The sequence below is a fragment of the Zonotrichia albicollis genome, chromosome 3 (assembly GCF_047830755.1).
Source record: "Zonotrichia albicollis isolate bZonAlb1 chromosome 3, bZonAlb1.hap1, whole genome shotgun sequence".
Taxonomy (NCBI): Eukaryota; Metazoa; Chordata; class Aves; order Passeriformes; family Passerellidae; genus Zonotrichia; species Zonotrichia albicollis.
Genome location: NC_133821.1, coordinates 82669897 through 82688412, shown reverse-complemented (window position 1 = coordinate 82688412; position 18516 = coordinate 82669897). Strand labels below are relative to the sequence as shown.

Genomic DNA, 18516 nt, shown 5'->3' with positions numbered 1-18516 from the left:
AGTGAGGACACTCCACTGTGGGGTCTGCAAGGAGGGTTTGCTCAAGGGTCAGTGGGGAATCCATAGGGCTGGCAGCCAGTTGTGTATCTGGAAGAGATCAGCTCCCAGGAGAGCTCTGAGCCTGCAGGGTGACATCCAAGCCCTCACTGATCATGCAGCAGCTTCACCTGGGCCTCACGAGCTGTGTTCAGGATGAGATCACAGTCTCCTGGTTATCTTGTGGCTGTGCCATTCTTGAGTTTGTCTGCAGGGTGTTCAAGGAGGAGAGGAGGCACTTACTATTAAGGGCAGGCTTAGTTTGTATTAACCAAACTCCTTTCTCTAATCTGCTCCATCAAGTGCATCAACCTCCCCACTGGGCGCCCAGAGCTGCCAGGAGACAATTTGGTTGGAGTTCTGCCTGGACTGGTGTCCCTCCTGCATTTCCTTCTCCCAATAAAAATGTTTAACCAGCTTGGTTATATTTTTCTGTATGAAGTGCTGCTGTCATTCACTGCAGTGCCCCTTCTGTCTCTGGCTGAGTGCATTACTGGGAGGCAGTGTAAGATCTTTGAGCAATCACAGAAGGGAAAACAGGACTGTGCTGGTGGACATGTAATGTAGGGAGAGATGTGAGAGCCGCCAACACATCCCAAGGGCAGCCTGTCCTCCCTAAGTGAGGAGCACAGCAGCAGGTTAGATCATCAACCCTGCATGAAGGACACCTCTGGCTCAAGGATTGTCGTGGAGTGCACACTCCTTCCTCCAATGGCCTGTCACAGAATAGAACAACTGGCTAATCTTCCTGTCGCAACAGAAAAGGAGAAGGATGTTACCATGTTATCCCCTTGGAGAGAAGATTACCTTTTACCTATTATTTCATTTACGTTTATTCTGCCTTCTAATCTCCAGTGTGTTCGCTGACCTGGACAAATCCCATTTAAGATTTTCCAGTGTGAAATCGATTACTATATCAAACAGCCTCAACACTTTCTCTCCAATACTTTGGAGAGGAAAGGAGGCTGCTTCTCTGTTTCCATGCTTCCTCTCCCCCCTCTTCCTTTTCTCCAGCAGCCTTTTGAAATACCCAGTGGTCCCACTGTATCCCACAGAAACCTCTGACACATAGAAGCCCCTCTCCAGCTTGCTGCACATTGACCAAAAAGCCCAACCAGGACATGCTTTTGCCAAACTAGACTCCCCAGCAGCTACCTTGCACTGGGACCATGTTAAGGACTTCAAACAGTGACAGAAATTGGAGTCTCCTGAGAGTTTGCATGAGCATACCAAGCCCTGAAAAAGACACTACCACAGGAGGAGTGTGGGTTGCACCTGGGATGAAGTAAGGTTAAAGATTGAAGGTGGTCATTCGCACCGAAGTATCTGGAATGATGACTTGAGGTTTCCAAAATCCTGGTATCCATGAACAATTTCTCTCTCCAAGGTAACAAAAAAAAAAACCAAACAAAACCCCAAAACTGCTTCCTCTCTACCTGTTTGTTGAGAGGCTGTCCTTCATGTCTTTTTGCTGTATCTTCATTAGTAACTGGGGACTTCTCTGTGAACAGCTCTCTTCCTGAAAGAAACAGCAAAGATTTTTCTGTTTCTGTGTCTCAGACTTACTTGATAACCAATTTATGAAATTAGAGCAAAAGACAAAAGCAGTAAAAAGACAACAGATAGGAGATGTATTGAAAAATTGATGAGCATCAAACACGATTGCCTCTTAAAAAAGAAAGAAAAAGAATATCAGACTGTCAGCCTATTCAAAAAGGAAAAAAAAAAGTCACTATAAAAATACTCAAGGGGTTTCCCTCTCATTCTTTAACAAAAAGAAATGTGAAGTCAGTGATTCAGTCCCCTGAGAAGTCACTGTTTCTGCCGTGAGAGAGCCCCAAATAATTTCCCTGTGAGATTTGGGAGCTGAGGGGATTTTTTTTAATGCAAGAGCTTCATTCTCCTTCAAAACAGTGCTAGTCAGAGGAAAAAAAAAAAAACACCCAGGAAGATGTGATAATTAAATATGGAAAATTTCTGGTGAGTGTCTTAAGTGGAAAAAATGTCACATATGCAAGTCTGATTTGGAAAGGGATGCGAGCCGGGTTGTTGGGATAGATAAGCCTTTCTGATGAATTACAGTGGCTTAGTGGCACAGTGAAGAAACTGAATACTCCTTGTTCTATTTTCTGGATGAATTAGTTTCTTGCCATCTGTTCGCAAGGATCAGTGACATTTTCCTAATACAGCCGTGGTTTTTTGACATATGCCTGTAGATACTCAGCGTAGTAGGAGCTCAACTTTAACCCATCACACGGGTTCTGTCTGTTTCCCTGCTGGGTGCTTCATCCCTGTAGGTCTCCCTGGGCACGTGCCAGCGTGGGGTGGGATGAGCTGAGCCACACCACCCCATGGCCATGCTGGGACAGAAGCAGACAGCACAAAACCATTATTTTCATTCTAGTTTTACCAGCTGAAACTGCAGTTAAGGAAATACCTCTCTTCTGGAGATGTTCATCAGCTTTTGCTTAACTCCTGTCAAATTAAATCTCTGTTAAATATTTAATGGAATAAGGTAGTTTTACAAGAACCTCAGGGTTACAACACACCATTCAAGAGGTAAGCAGATCCCAAAATAAAGCTGCCGGATCTGGTTTAAGCCCATCCTTTTCTGTGTTCCTAAAAGGACACTGTCATAATGCTGTAGCTTTGGGAGGAAAACATATAAACCCCTTTGGTGTTATGTAGAGGCTGCTATCAGAGATGTAAAAGCACAGTAAAGGTGGTATCTCACCTCCTCTCCAGCTTCTACCTGCGAGTCCCCTTGGGAGGAGGCTGCAGGGGCTGAAACCAACAGGATTGTGTCCAGTCTGATTTCTTATTGGAGATGCAGGGGGATCAACCTTCCCTGAGCACATGAAAATGCAGATTTTGGAAAAGCTTTAACTTATATATAACTACAAATAGAGAATTTTTGTGTGTCTCCCAACCCCAGGATGGCCTCCCAGGAAACATGCCCTTCACACCCCAAAGGGCTAAGCCACTTGCCTCTTAAAGAACTGGTTGTGAGGCTTATTTTAACTCAAAGAATGTATTTTCCCATCTTTTGTTCCCAGGCACTACTGACTGGTTCCACAGAAATGTTGATTAAAAAACTGTATCTCATCAAGACAGACATCATCATGAGAAATTTCAGCCCAACTGGCTCATATTTAATAATGTGCATATGGTGTGCTAGCAGCATAAGGGACAAGCCAACTAATTAGATTAGAATTATTTTATTCAATAATTTATGATTAGTTTTACTAATATTTCTAATAATGCCACAGCTAACAAGAATTTTAAAGTGTCCTCAGAAAATCTGATTGAACTTGCTGCAGGATGAGAGATTTGCTTAAGTTCAAACTCCCAACCTCACACAGTTTGTTGCTAACATACAGGACTGCTTGGAGATACACACACATCTGAAAATAAAAATGCAGATGAATTTATAAGACAGATAAAGGTGCAAAAGAAATCAGGTCTCAGAAAATCTTCTGGAAATGCATGGGTGACATTCCCACAAGCAAAAGCACAATATAAAAGAGTATCAACTATTGGATATTATTAAGGGGGTCTCTGTGCTATGGGTTTCTGCTATACTTAGCTGCTGTACAGGCGTGGGAAGCACCTGAGCTAAAATTTGCAGCAATGCAAAATTCTGAAAAAATCTGACATCTTAATTTCATATATAACTGTGGAACTTCCTTGGTGACTCCGTTAGGCTTCAGAAGAAGATAATTGTTCTTTACCAGTTTAGAGGGAGGCACATACTGGGGGATGAAGAAGTGATGAACTTTAAAAGTGCCTTTGAGGACTTGGAGAGAGGAGAACAAAACCAGGAAAGGTTTCCTCATTTTTCTTTCCCTAGCCTTGGAGGTTTAGAGAAACGTGACTTATCTATAAATAAGGGGAATGTATAAATAAAAAAAAACAGTCTCCAAACCTGAGCCTAAAACTGATCTCAGTGTTGCTTTCCATTGACAGATAACAAATATGCTCCTGCAGTCACTCTCAATGGGTTCATCTTTATTCTTGGAGGAGCTTATGCACGAGCAACCACCATCTATGACCCCGAGAAAGGCAATATTAAAGCAGGTCCCAACATGAACCACTCCAGGCAGTTCTGCAGGTGAGAAAAAACATTAAAATGGAATTACCGGTGCCTTAACATTTTCTGTTGACAAATAAGCTACTACAAGTGAAGGGGAGAGGGGAAGGGAGGTGTGAACCATTTGGGGTTTTTCCTCATCTCTTTTCTGTACGTGCTCAGGCACACAGCATTTCCCAAAGTGTACATTCAGCAGTCTGTTATGGTTCACGTGTCTCCTCACGTTCAGGCACGATGGATCACGGGGTGGGATGTGAGTTGGGCTCCTCCAGTGATTACAGGAATGCTGTTCTCAGTTCGCCATGTGCAACTAGAGGATGATAAATACCCTCTGTAGGAGAGACCACCATAATGTGGAATGTTTTTGCTAACCAGCTGAAAGTTCCTTGAAAGAAAAAGAATCCTGAGTAAGCACTACACACGAGTATTAATTACTATTATTTATTAGGTGCCTGTGATTGCTTTTCGGGCTCCCTTCCCTGATTGTGGTCTCAAGTTGAACAAATTTCACCAATTGCCTGACAAAAATAAAACTTGGCAGCCATTGCAGGTACTGGCAGCACTTAAAGGCCTTTTAAATAGTTTTACATGGCTGCTACTGAAAGGCGGGCTTGTTCTGCGCTGTGCACAGCCAGCCTTCCCAGAGCAGATTCCCAGGCTGGGGAAGGGCTGAGCTGCTGGTTTCCCTGGAAAAGCCACAGCTGGGCTCTAGACACTGCCACAGGCACCAGGTGAGGGTTTGTCATCCATGTCTGATGCAGCAGCACCCTGAGGCACTGAGCCAAGCCAGGGTAGAGGGGCTGTGCCAGGCAGTGTCCTGGCAAAGCACTGGCTGGGGTGGGAGACAGAGCAGCAATGGGCAGCAGCAGGGCCCACAGCAGACCCACTTCTTCCAGATATTCAGCCAACTGCACCTTGCTCCAGGAGTGTCCCTGGCACCCATCCTACTGTTGGAAAACACCTCCATGTTTTAACTTGGATTTAGCCTTTCACTTCAATGCACATGAGAAAATGCCTTTTAAGAAATCATGCTCAGTTTTTCTCTTTTTGCTGTTTTTTTTTCTCATTTTCACCTTTTTCCCTTCCTTTTATTAATTTAAGGGGTACCCTCTCTTGGCTGTTGGAGCAGATATTGCTGTAAGCAGAGGGGTCAGAGCACCAGCTCTGTCCCAAGCCAGCTCCATCCCAGTGGCTGCTGCCCTGTTCCCCTGCTAAGGAAACATCTTCCCAGTCCCTCCACTCCAGCAGGAGGCAAAGCAGGATGAGGAGTGCAGTGCTCATGCAGCATAGAATGATATTTTTCTCCTGAAAACTAGAAATAACAGGCACAATACCATACAGTATTAGAGCCCTAAGCTGTACCATGAAACATGAGGGATTTGGACATTTGATACATTCCTGCATCTTCCCATCCATCATAGAGAGAGGGATGAGCTGCTCTTAGAACATCTTGGGTTTGTAAAAAGTGACAAGAGTCTGTTAAATATACAAGAGAAATTGCATGGCTGATCTCAGCTGTTGGCTGAGCACCTCACCTGAAAACTTGCCAGGGTTTCTGACATGAAGGGATGCTTTGCTCTGCACCCTACTGTACAGAACGACCAAGGAAAAGTGAACCAGTGACCAAAATGTTCCCTAGTGCTCCATAATAATGGGCTTTGTTTGAATAGAATTTGCCACCCATCCATAAAAAGTAACTTCAAACTTTTAAATGACAATTTTTTCTAATGCCTGAAGCAACAGTGGTCAGGAAACCTACATTTATAGTAGAATGGTCACCAAAAAAAAATTACATATAATTGGAAGCAAAAAAGGCACCATTTCAAAGATTCTTGAATGCACTGGGAAACAGTCAAGGAAAACTATTTCAGCCTAAAGACATGTAAAGCTTGTGACAAAACCTAAATAAATCGGTGTGTGCAGAAATAGGGAAGATGGGTGATCAGCAGTAACAAATAGGTTTAAAACCTGCTGCTGATGGAGGAGGCTGAGGGAACCAGTGCTGAGGGCTAATGGGAGTAAAAAGAAAGGCACTTAAAAATTCTGGGGACAAAATTTGTAATTTGAGTCAGTTACAAAACCACTGCTGATGAGATTGATGAAATAGCAAAGTAAAATACAGGCCAATTGGGTAGGTGTTTCTCATCTGTATTTGGAAGGATGCAAGGAGGTTTGGGTCTGTGTTCTGCTGTGAGGGACCAAAAGCAGTTACTGTTGGCAGCAAGGAAAGATGGAAACTGAAATTTTAATCTCAAATCCAGCAATGCAGCTGTCTTAGACACAGGTGTCTTTAGAGACTTCATTGAGAAGCTGATTGAACCACTAATGTTGATTTTTAATAACTTTTCAAGTTGAGGATGGATCAGGGCACTGCCAGAGTGTTTCTGTACTGTGAAAAGGTGAAAAGGAGAATTTCAGTGCAGCAATTAATTTTGCAAAGTGCCAGCATCAAGGTAAGTGGTCTCAGCCTCATGTTGGTCCTCTGCAAAATACCAGAGTGGTTAATTTGGGATTTCATCAACAAATAACTAGATGCTAATAAAATAATGAAGATCAATCAATGGACTTTTCTGGAAAATGAAGCTTGTTAAACCACCCTGTTATCACAGACTCATTTAGATTTGAAAAGACCTCTAAGGTCCTCAAATCCAGCCATGAACCTGACACTGCCAAGTCCACCAGAGGTGTTGGGAAGCCTGGTTCTTTGTTTTGGTTTGTAATACAACACACCTGGCTGCTAAAGACAACTGTGATGCTGTAATATACTGCAATTTCTCCAAGGTATTTGGCTGGCATTATATGGAATTAACAAGGCACATGGCAGAGAGATTAAATCTGCTTCACTGACAGATCTCAAAATGTAGTTTTTAATGAGAAGGTATCATTCAGCAAGGCCACTGGCAGCAAGCATTTCTTCTTCTCCAATGCTATTTAATACATGTATCAACAATCCAGGTAATAGAAAATCTCTCCTGATAAGGCTGCAGGGGGCTTAACACTTACTGGCTACAAAATATTACAGAATGAGCTATTTTATCAGTTCCCTGAATATCTCTGTTGAACTGTCTCAAGCCAGCAGTGGTATTTTAAATACAAAGTAAGACACAGAGCAAGCACACTCATAGCAGCCCTGCTCCCTTAGAAAGACAGGCTCTCAGAGGAGGACATAAACGAGATCACTCAGAGCAGCACAACATGAGCTCGCATCACAGTGCTCTGGATAAAAGGTCAGTGCAATATTGGGGATATAAAACATGTCCCAACACCAAAATGAAAACAAGCTAAAGCTGGGTAGAGCGAGTGCTGCTGTATACAGTGCTGGGAGATGAGTGCAGGTCCTGGGTCCTGCGTCAACATGTGGAAATACCAGCAGAAGTTCAAAGGGAAGCTGCCAAAATGACCCCAGATTGCAAATCAAACCTTTGACATGAAACTCAAGGAGTCTATCAAAGAAAGGCTGAGAGGTGACTTGATCACTGGGAGCAAATGGAGAAGCTTTCAGTCTCGCAGACAAAGGCGTAGCAGGTCACAAGGGCTGGAAAGCCAAGTTACACATCTCGTAAGTGAAGCACTTTTCCAACAGCAAGGATAATTAAACAGAGAAGCAGCAAGGGAAGGGGTGAACTCTCCAAACTCGCTGTTTTTAAGAGGAGATTAGATACGTTTCCAGGAGAGATGCTGCCTGGGGAAATGTCCATGGCCTGCATATACACAAGCACAGATTAACTAAGCACAGAGGTCCCTTCTGACCTTAGCCTGTGAATCTATAAATTCCTCATTCCACTCATTAGCATGGATCACAAAAAGCATGGTTTAAAAGCAGCAGCATAAACAACTTAAAAATTAACTGCATGCTATTGATCTCCTCTCACCAGGAATCACTCAATACTGAATTTGCTGGGAAAAATCTTGACTGCATCCCTTTTATTTTTATCTGCTTTGTTTCTACATGTTAGTGATGAGAGAGCATGATAGCCTCAAGCAGAGGGAAAAGAAATGTGTGTGACATTCCCTGCCTGTGAAAAATTAAAGGTCCATTCAAATGGTTTTAATATCAAGTTAAATTACTTTTAATGAAAAATGAAAAATAAATGGTTGGGTCTCCAGCTTACAATCAACAGAAGAGCAAATTGAGGATCATTTTCAGATTAAGCTCAGCCTGATGGAAGCCAATAAGAAATTCATGCTGATGTAGAATTAACTCTTTGAAAGATGGTGCTAAATGGGAAAAGAGCTATAAGAGGCCTGAAGCATTTTAAAATTCACTGAGAGGTTGAACACCTTCCACGCAACAGGTGAGGGAAATATTTGACATTTCCCAAACATCAGGCAAGTGTGAGCATTTTGCCACACACCCTTTCTCAGTTTGGCAGCCCCTGTTTATTTGCAAGATCTTGAGATGGTGGACAGCAGCCAACAGGAATGAAAAGCCAGGATGAGATGATGACACCTTGCTCTGCCAGACACCTCCCTCCAAAAAGACTTGCAGATATCCCTCCCCTTCAGGGTGGCACTGCAGGTGGGAGTTCTCCCTTCCTGCAGTGCCCTTCAAGGGTTTATTTTTCCACAAGTGAAAAGAATACCAAATGCATTCCTGTGCATGATTAAAAATTCCATATTCTGCTTGCTTAGAATGCAGGCAGCGTGCAAACAGGCTTGTGCTACACAGAGCCTCCACGGGGCAACCGCGGCAGCATGGTGGTGCCAGCAATAATTCCAGGGAAGCTAATTTAGTACCAGCAATTCCCAACAGACACCAGAAAAGCATTTTCTTCCTCCTCCTCTGACTGCTAACCAGTAAGATTTATTAGATGGTTCTGCTGAATGGAAATCTTTAATAAAACTTTGACTCAGGCTGAACAGCACAAAACCAGGGTCAGTGTGGGGATTATTTTACACATACACACACCCCCCACCCCCACCTCTTCTTTTCAAGAAAGGACTTGTTTTTGAACAGCAAAGCATGGTGCTTCCTGTAATGACCTGCCAGGCATTGCTGACCTACAGCACCAACTACAGCCTCCCCAGGCTGGCTCCTTTCTGCCTTGTAAAGCTCATGGTAACTCCAGGCACTGGAAGGGATTGGAGCACAGCTTGTTTGGATGGATGTTCCCAGCTGCAACTATTATGAAACTATTATGGAACATTCCTCAGTGGCCATGGGCTTCCCGAACCTACAGACAGGAAGGTTGGTGTGTTCAGCCAGCAGCACTTGCCGCTGGAGCTGTTTGTAGTCCAGAACGGAAAACCAAAACCTTCCAGCCTATCTGGAAGGAGACATAGGTCTGGGGCTCTGCTCCACAGACAGCAGTGAGAGCTGCTGGAGCTCCTGCACCAGACTAACTTACCAGGCAGTAATTTCTGTAGGAACAGATGACATGAAGGATTGTGGTGGGCATTAAAGCATAACTGATACAGACAGAGCACTCAGGCCATTACTGATGTGCTGTGGACTGTGGAGTAAAACACTGCTGGATTTCAGCAACAAGTAACGGTGCCACGTGATGGCTTTGGATCATTATTAGCAAGGGAAAGTGCTCGTGGAGTAGGGGAGAATATAACTGGAGCTTGGCCAGAACACCCACACTAATAATCCTGCTCCAGGAAGGGGTATGATATCCTCCTAATTGACCATGACTAATCTGGACCCTCATTTATCCATCTCATTGTAAAGATGACACTTCTGGCAGCGTGACACGGCCACTCGAGCTCGAGCCTTGTGCGACTCAACACCCTGGCTGCCACCACTGGGGGCTGTCAGCACTGCCACCAAGCAGGGACAGCCACCAAGCAGGGACAGCGCCTTGGCTCCCTGACTGCCACCACCCACGGACACGGGGCCAGCAATGCCTTTTGCTCCAGTGCCTCAAACCCCCGTGCAGGTGTCTCTCCCAGGCTGAACAGAAAGCTCAAGGAGCACTTGCAGCTCTGCCTGGCACTGCCCAGAGCCATACCCTGCAGGGGCTGGGACCCTGGAGGCTTCCTTGGTCCTAACACCAGCTCCATCCAGTTGATGAGCATCCTGGAATTACAGAATATCCTCAGTTGGAAGGGATGCACAAGGATCATCAAGTCCAGCTCCTGTCCCTGCACAGGACAACCCCACAAATCCCATCAGCATCATTCAGTTCCTCTTCCAGTAAAGCCTTCCTGAAATCTTAGGTCAGGAAGGAAATTCATTCACTAATAAATGCAGGGATCTCTTTTTTTTTTTCCTTCTTTTAAGCAGATCCTTTGTTGACCTAACTGATAATACTCAATAATGTTCATGGAACTGCTTGAAATAAACGTGTGCTTCTGCATGCATAGCCAGAAATGAGGAGGGAAAAGAATATTGTTTGAGGCCTCAGTAGATACTAAGCTGCAGCCAGTCAAAACAGTACACTATTTCAGCCATGTCAAATCTTTTTCAACCCTGGGAGTTAAAAGACAGAATTTTTAACAATTATGTGTTAACATTTCCTGATGAGGCTGATGTGATATTTAGGACTGAGCAGGAAATTTTAAAGAAGTAATAAAATTATCATTTCTTGTAGTTTCACTGCTTGATGCTATGTCCAGCATGTCACTGGGAGAGATAAATGCTGGAGCAAGAACACCCAGGCATTCACCTCTCAAACATAGAGAAAAAAAGACAGTGATCCTCTGCTTCCAAATCTTACTGCCCATCAGGAGACTTCCATCTTCTCACTCTACTCAGCTCTTGTCAGGCAGCACTTTCAGTTCCCACAGTTTAAAAAAGACACAGATAGACTGAAGAGGGTCCAGAGGAGGGTTGTAAAGATGTTCAAAGGACTAGAGAACCTGCCTGATGAGGGGAGATTGAAAAGTCTTTTCTCCCTGGAAAGAGATGGCTCAGGGGACCCTTGCAGAGTATTCCAGCACTAAAAGAGCAGCCACAAGAAGGATGGAAGCTCTCTATTGACAAGGAGCCATGGGGAGAAGACAATGGGGCAAGAGGTAAAAGCTGCACAAACAGAGGCTTCATCATGATGCAAGAATTTCTTACAGTGAGATCAGTCGTTCGCTGGAACAACCTCCCCAGGGATGTGGTGCAGTCCCCATCACCAAAGGTTTTCAGGATGTGATTGGACGGGATGCAAGAAAATCTCATCTGGTGCCCTTTTCCCACAAAGGTTGGAGCAGATGATCTTTCAAGGTCTCTTCCTGCCTGGGCTGTTCTTGGATTTTTTGGTTCCGTGATTCAGTTTGTCCATCAAGAGAGCTGTCAGAGAGGGACCTTCTCTGCCACTTGTTCAGCCTGGGCAGGGACTGAAAGGTGGATAGGCAGGGAAGAGAGGTAAAGGGTGTTTAGATTACACAAGCACACCAGTCAGGTCCCCACCAGCCCTTGGCACACCTCAGCCTCATTGGGATTTTCGTGGGAGTGTGATCCAGAGCTTCATGGAGGTCAGCAGATGGATCAGACAACCCATGGCAGTGTCAGGGGACAGTCACAGCATAATCCTCTGACACTGATGATTGCTTGGGAAATGAAGGATGCCCAGGCACCTCAGGAGAATCAGTCACAGGGCAGGAGAAGCCTCTCTAGTGAACAGCAGTAATTACCTGCAGAGTAGGAAGCTGGGTCATTCATTAGCCTGCTTGGTAATAATTTGCTGTAACTCATATTTTTGGAAGGAATGGCTGAAGTGATCTGGATTTGGATGCCCATTACCTTCTCCCCAGGCATTCTGCTGGAGAGGTGGAGGTCTGGCTGCTCCCCAGCCAGGGAAGCCACTGCCCCAAAGCCATGAGGGTTTGTGTCCCTGCAGCACGGCTCTCTGGCACTGAGCTTCCTTCCTTCCTTCCTTCCTTCCTTCCCAGGCTCTGACAGCCTGTAATCATTTTATCTCTCTGGATTAATGGCACCAAGCAATAAACTCGCATCCTAATTATTGTAATTATTTCTTTCTTTGTATGTCAGCCTTGGTAACGATGTTTTTACAGCTGATGGGATGGAGGGGAGGGGAGAAACGAAATATTGTCACAGTAAAGAAGAAAGAGCAATGAGCATACTCCTTTCCATTCACTTTTCTTAAGGTTTTAGAGCCCACTTGAGTTTTCTGTTCTCTCAGAAATTAGCAGTGATTTTCCTAATACTACAAAGTAGCAGCAATTTAGGATTAAATTCCTAATTATCTTAAGCATCTACCTGCCACTTTAGCTCCAGAGATGGCTGAATATCTCCAAAGTTCCCTGTTCATGAGGACCCACTGTGTGTTCAGAACTGTTTCTTCATGGCAGGAGCAGCTCAGTGCTTTGCTTAACCTCAGGCATGACTCACAAGCATTATGCCAATCTTATCTATGGGAATTGCATACAGAGGGAGCAGAAGTTGCTCTAATCACCATTTAAAATTCATACAGTCTTCAAGAGGGTGGAATTCAGCATCCAGTTCTTCCCCACTGTATTAGCAGCATGATGGGAAGGTACAGGATTGAGCTGGGCAGGAATTCTTTCCAGGGCTGTAGCCCAGGTTCCAGAGAACAGGGGCAGCACTTGCCCACTTGCTGTAACCCCAAATCCAGAGCATGGGCTGGAGAGGAGCCCAGACCCAGATCGTTTTGAGGAGGTTTCCTTGGCTGCTCAGCTCTGTGGTGGCAGCAGCTCTGGCTCAGAGTAGCTCCTACCAAACATGCTACAGAGAAGGTTTCACTGCAAGGAGTGTGGGTGGCTAAGATGCAACACAAGAATTTGTAAAGCACCCACATCCCTGTTTAGAGCCCTAACGTGAGATGTCTGAGGGAACACCAGCACTTAGGGCCAGGTTTCAGCTGAGCAGCACAGAGTCAGCAAGGAAGGGCTGGTGCCTGCTTGGCTCCTGCTCCTGTGGTCGCCTGTAGAGTCTTCCCTCTGGTAATGAATGACTCCATGCAGAGGAATTTCATCAGTTAATGAGCAGGGAGTAGTGGACCAGCCTTGTACATCAGTGGTGACTGAGGACTGAGTTCCTCTCTGTATTGGTGGAGGTGCTGCCATCCACACCAGCATGTCCACACCAGGAAATCAAAACTAAGGCCATTCATGGTCAGCAGACTTTGGTCGTCAGCACTGATGGAACCAGCCCCAGTCTCCATGCTCCACACTTATACTTGTTTCAATTGCCCATTATTGATAGTTCTTTAGACAGATCTTTTCTGGGGCTCCTTTGGAGTTGTTTCGTTTTTCCCACTTAACCCAACAAAACTTATCACCCATTTAATTTTTATTTCCTTTTTTGCATCAAGCATTGTGTAGGAGTACTGTTTTAATTAGTAATCAGCATTTCATTAGAGAACCAAGGCAGCAGAGTTGCTTTGCACAACAGTCCATCTCTGACATTAGACCTTATTTCACATCCCAAAAAGCATATCCCAAACAAATTAGCTTCCATCTTTTTCAGCTTCACAATCCAGAAAAAAAAAAAAGAGTTAAGCAAAACCAGTGACTACTGCCCAAGAGCCTTATCTCTCAACTGTCATTCTGCTCATTTCAACAGCCCCTCCACCACATCAGGAGCCTGGGGTGGGGCAATCCTTCCCCCTCCTCAGGCCACATTTTGCAAGCTGAAATTCCCAGCCTGCCTAAAGAGTAACTTTTATGTGTCCAGAGATGGGTTTTCCACCCCTCAGCAAATATCCTAAGTCCAAAACTGTTGTTTAATTGGCACATTTCTCTGATTTACTGGGTCAGCTGGTCCTGCCACCTCTGCTTCCTCTTGGGCATAGAGACTGAGCCTTGGCAGGAGTTTCTGCCAGGCAGTGCCTCTCTGCCACCAGCTCTGGCTCCTTTGGAGGTGAGCTCCTTCTCTTTCAAAGCCATCTTTCAGGACGTCACTTGCGTTACTCAAGTCCTTATTCTTCCCTGTTTCTCCCTGACGTTTGAAAAATAATTACCCGTGGTTCAGTAAGTTCATTAGCAAACTCCCTCAGGAGCCTGGGCTATGCATCATCCAGCCCTGCTGATTTGTGGATAGACTCTAATCAAATGTTTCAAGTCTCCCTCTCCTTCCTCCTCCTTTCAGATTAACAGTTATTTTGACAAGATTCTCATTATTTCCTATTTCCTGGCGGTACCCAGGGACTAGGCTTATTTGAGTCCTCACTGTTGTCATTGTGAGTTTATTTTTAACCTCAGGCTCTGCTTCTCCACAAGGACATCAGAGTCTTGTGTTCTTCAGAAGCACGTGGCATTGTCGGTGCCATTTTAGTCTCAGTTCATCCTGTGTCTTCCAGCACTCTCTGGCTTTTGCCTTTATCGCTTTTTATCTTTTCTCTTCCCAGTACGTCAAAATTAGCCAGACAAAGTTACTTTGTTTTTACCAAGAATAGAAGTTCACTAAGCTTTTCCGCCTTGTTAGGTCTAGGCCACCTTCTTGGTTGCAATTAGTTTCTCTTCTCCCCCTCTTGTTCTCCCTGCTATCCTTTGCCAGGTACATACTCTGAGAGCCTCCCTTTTCCTTCCCAACATAATCATTCACCAGCTGCTCTCCAAACAGACCAGAAAAACCACTGCCAACCCCATCCAGATTAACAACACCTTTAAATCAACTTGGAAGGCAAATTTGGGCTTCCTGGCAGATGAAAAGCAGACAGTCTCAGTTTTGGGTTCCCCCCACACAGTGTGAAGGCGGCATGGAGCACACGGCAGGCCCTGCATTGGCTTTTCCCCCCCAGAGGTCTCTGCCATGCTCCGACATTCCCAAATGCACACGTGGGAGCCCAGCCCCATCTTCATCAGCCCAAAGCAGTGTCCTGCTGTGTGCTCAAGAGGCCAAGGCACAAAATGGAAGGAAGAGGAAGAGATGAGACCAAGGGACAATTTTTCTTTCAAATACCTTCCACACCTGTGCACCTTCCCTCTCACCAGGAGCCTATGGACCATGGGATTAGTCCAGCCCCATTATTCCTGATTTACATGAGGTATCTGAAGTCAAACACTTTCACTTTAGGAAAGCAGTAAGGTCTTTTATCTTCTTTAGATGCCAACAAAGAGCTGCCCTCTCATTCCCTCAGCCACACAGCCCCGGCCACCACACCTGTGTGCTCCAGATTCACTTTCCCTTGGACAGCTCCGGGGTGCACAAGGACAAAGCCAGCAGGATCTCCGGGACCCCATGCCAGGACACAACCGTGGAAGGGGCTGAAGAAACAGAATACACTTGAAGATTTTTACTCCCCATTTTGCAGCATTCATTAACAATTAAAGAAGTAACTTGATGAAAGATTTTATTCCAGCTGAGGTGGTGGGAACCCCAAATTGTTTGGATTGGTTTTGCATGTAAAAAGTATTACAGGGACACAGCACCCTGCCACTTTTGCTGCAGATCCCAGGTGTGGGCTGGAGAAAGATCTTACTTGGACTTTTATCTGTTGTTTACATAGAGACAACAGTTACCTACCTGGCAGGAACACAAAAAGGATTAATTTTGGGGAGAGAAAAGGAGAGAGAAGAGAAATGCCCACACAGCTTTCTTTATACAGATAAGAACAAAAGGTGTATTCATTGTTTACCCATTGTTATAAAAGACTGGGTTTGTTTTAAGCCTAAAAAGGAAATTGCTCAGTAAGGCAACTAACTCTAACTTTTTTTCTTTTTTTGAAAAACACAGTGCTGTGGTTCTGGATGGAAAAATCTATGCTACTGGTGGGATTGTCAGCAGTGAAGGACCTGCCCTGGGAAACATGGAAGCCTATGACCCTAAAACAAACACGTGGACACTTCTACCAAATATGCCCTGCCCCGTTTTCCGACACGGCTGCGTAGCAATCAAGAAGTACATTCAGAGCGGCTGATGTTCCCAGGAGTTGGGTGGAGAACTGTTTGTACCTGCTGAAAGCAGGCAAGAAGAATACTGTTAAGGAACAAAAGCAGCAAAGCCAGCCAGTGAACATATTGCTCTAAAGTCTTGAATAGTGTCTACATTGAATGTAGAAAAATCATCCTCACCTTTTGGTGAACCAGGAGCAGAGAGCTCCGTGCTATGTAAGATATTGTAACTTAATAATGCAAGGGTGTCACTAGATGTTATAGTGGCACTTGTTCTGGACATCGGCTTTTGGTCAACCCAGGTGCAATAGAATTTCTCATATTTTTTAAGCTGGGGAAGAGAGGAAAAAAATAATCTGCATTTTACTTTAGAGCTCAAGCTTGATTCTTGAAATAACCATGCAGATTAGTTTTACTATTACACTTTAGGCATCAGTCTATTTGAAAGGTCAAAGTGTCCTTACCACTTTGATTCCTACATTTGTTTCTAATACATGCTTTTCAATACCAATGACAGAGAAGTTCTGTGTGACAGATGGCTTATGTTGGTGTCAGTCTTCCATCAGATCAAACAAATATTTCAGTTCTCTAGAGAAGAGCCCAAAAGCAGGATGAGGTGGGGACTAGGGAGAAGAATAGCCATTGGTAATAAATTCCATGTAAAATGATGAAAACAAAAGGTCTGTTGGGCTGGATGAGTTTCTGCTCCTGGTGATTCTCGTGTGGGCACATGTGGCTGTGCCCACAGTGGCGGGTGGGAGGCTTCTAAACCTTTTCCTCTGGGTTTCTGCTGATGCACTTGGCAGTGAATTCCCTCAGTGCAAAATGGAAACAGCTTGGATTCCAGAGGCATTCTCCTGATAAACCCACTCTTCACTTCTGGCTGGAATCACAGTAAAATGCACAGCATAGTGTGGGTTTGCCACGTGCTCATCAAACACAGAAGATGCCTCCTGTGGCTGCGCACTCGGTTTTGGCTCTCGACCAAAATTCCTTACGTCGGGATACACGCCACTATCTTTTATGTAAAGGCTGAGAAGTTTTTTATTTTACTTTATTTTTCAAGTTCCTTCCTTAGGTGTGGAAGCCTTATACTTTTTATTTACAGATTTTAAACACTTGAGTTTAAAGCCCATGATAGAAAAATGCATAGACTTAAGCCCAGTGTAAGAGACTTCAGATTATTACTATGTAGAGTTGTACGTATATGCACAGCACAGGGGTTATATTTTTATATATATTAAAATATTGTCTATCCAGAGAGCATTGTGATGTGGAAATTCTTTTTAAATTTATACATAAAAGGAACAAATGGGAGATGGACTGGGTAACATAGAGGGGACAGGGGAAAGAATCTTAAAATTCAGCAGTAGAAAGTAACCCCAAGCTAAGGATTGTCTGGTTTCCTTCCAAGCGGAGGGAAAAAAGCTGCCATACTTGCCTTTGCAGACTCAAATCCCAAATGCCATACCAGTAATTCAAGGAGAGTCCTGTATAGGGTGTGGGTGAGATCTTGCATTCAATATCTAGTTGAATTTCATACCAAATACAGTAGCCTTTTTATATGAAGGGAGGTCTGCCTACAGCTTTGGGGAAATCAATGCAGATGTTTAGCTAATCATCTTATTTTATTAATAACCATTTATAAAATAAAATTTAAAAAAAAACAAAGACATTTGTATCTTGCAGTATTTAAAGAAAATGTGCTCGAGTCAGCTGAGTCAAGCTATAGGGTGACTCAAGCCTCTCATTTTGACAGTGAGGTTCCAGCCTTTGTTATGCAGTTGTTTTATTTATTCTTTAAAGAAAAGAAAAATAATAAGCACAACAAAATTATATACTAGTATGTCATTTAAAGTATTTATGTCAAACAGGGTGCAAGTGTGAACCTAAAGATTGGAGCACAAGTTTCTAACTGCCTGGGGCAGGACTAATTTTAGTGTTGGTGTGTGTCTACCTCCAAAGGAGGTGCTACCTGTCAACAAGACTGAAACACATTCGACATTTTCAATTTAGCTTATTTCTTCATTTCTCACACTGGAACAAAACTGGCTATTTCTGTGAATAATATTAAAAACAGGGTTATCTGTAATGGTATTGTATATAGTTTATGTTTACTGTTAAGTTCTTGTTATATTATAATAAATATATTTATAGATCTAGATTCAGCATCCAGATTGGATTAATTTTGTCATGATTGATCAAGGAAAAAGACTGCACAAATGGGGACTTGATGTTTCAACCCAGCCAGGGATGAAAATGTATTCATTCTATCTAGTTTCTCTTGCAAATCCAAAAATTTATTGCTAATACTTAAACACTCAGAAGCTTCCAAAGTGCTTTCATTCTCATTTCAGAAAAAATCTCTTAGAAGTAATTTTAGATTTTATTCAGAAGGACTGGTTTTTTGTTCATCTATTTTCCCAAATGTACTATTAAGTACAGAACAGAAGGGCTCAAGATAGTTTAGGAAACAATCTTGAAGAAAACCCCTGATAAACAGCTTCTTCATTTTTTTAAATGAAAGCAGAAATTTGTGCTGCACTGCTGCTGCAATGTCTAAAAGATGAAAGCTGCATTTGCCCTATGGTCAAAATTCCTTCATATCCAGTGTGGGAGCTCTGTACCTCACTGGATGC

At 43.8% G+C, this 18516-nt stretch overlaps 1 protein-coding gene across 4 annotated transcripts in view; it reads left to right on the top strand.

The window, feature by feature from the left end:
• The window catches only part of KLHL29 (kelch like family member 29), a 388622-nt gene extending 370583 nt beyond the window's left edge, over positions 1–18039 (top strand). For 3 of the 4 annotated variants that reach the window (XM_014265655.3, XM_005485101.4, XM_074538033.1), the window contains 2 exons: positions 4003–4147; positions 15720–18039. In XM_014265655.3, coding sequence (XP_014121130.1) covers positions 4003–4147; positions 15720–15903 — 329 coding nt within the window. In that variant the 3' untranslated portion in view covers positions 15904–18039. The remainder of the gene's footprint in view (positions 1–4002; positions 4148–15719) is intronic. The other variant, XM_074538031.1, reaches the window with a different exon arrangement.
• The last annotated feature ends 477 nt before the right edge of the window (positions 18040–18516 follow it).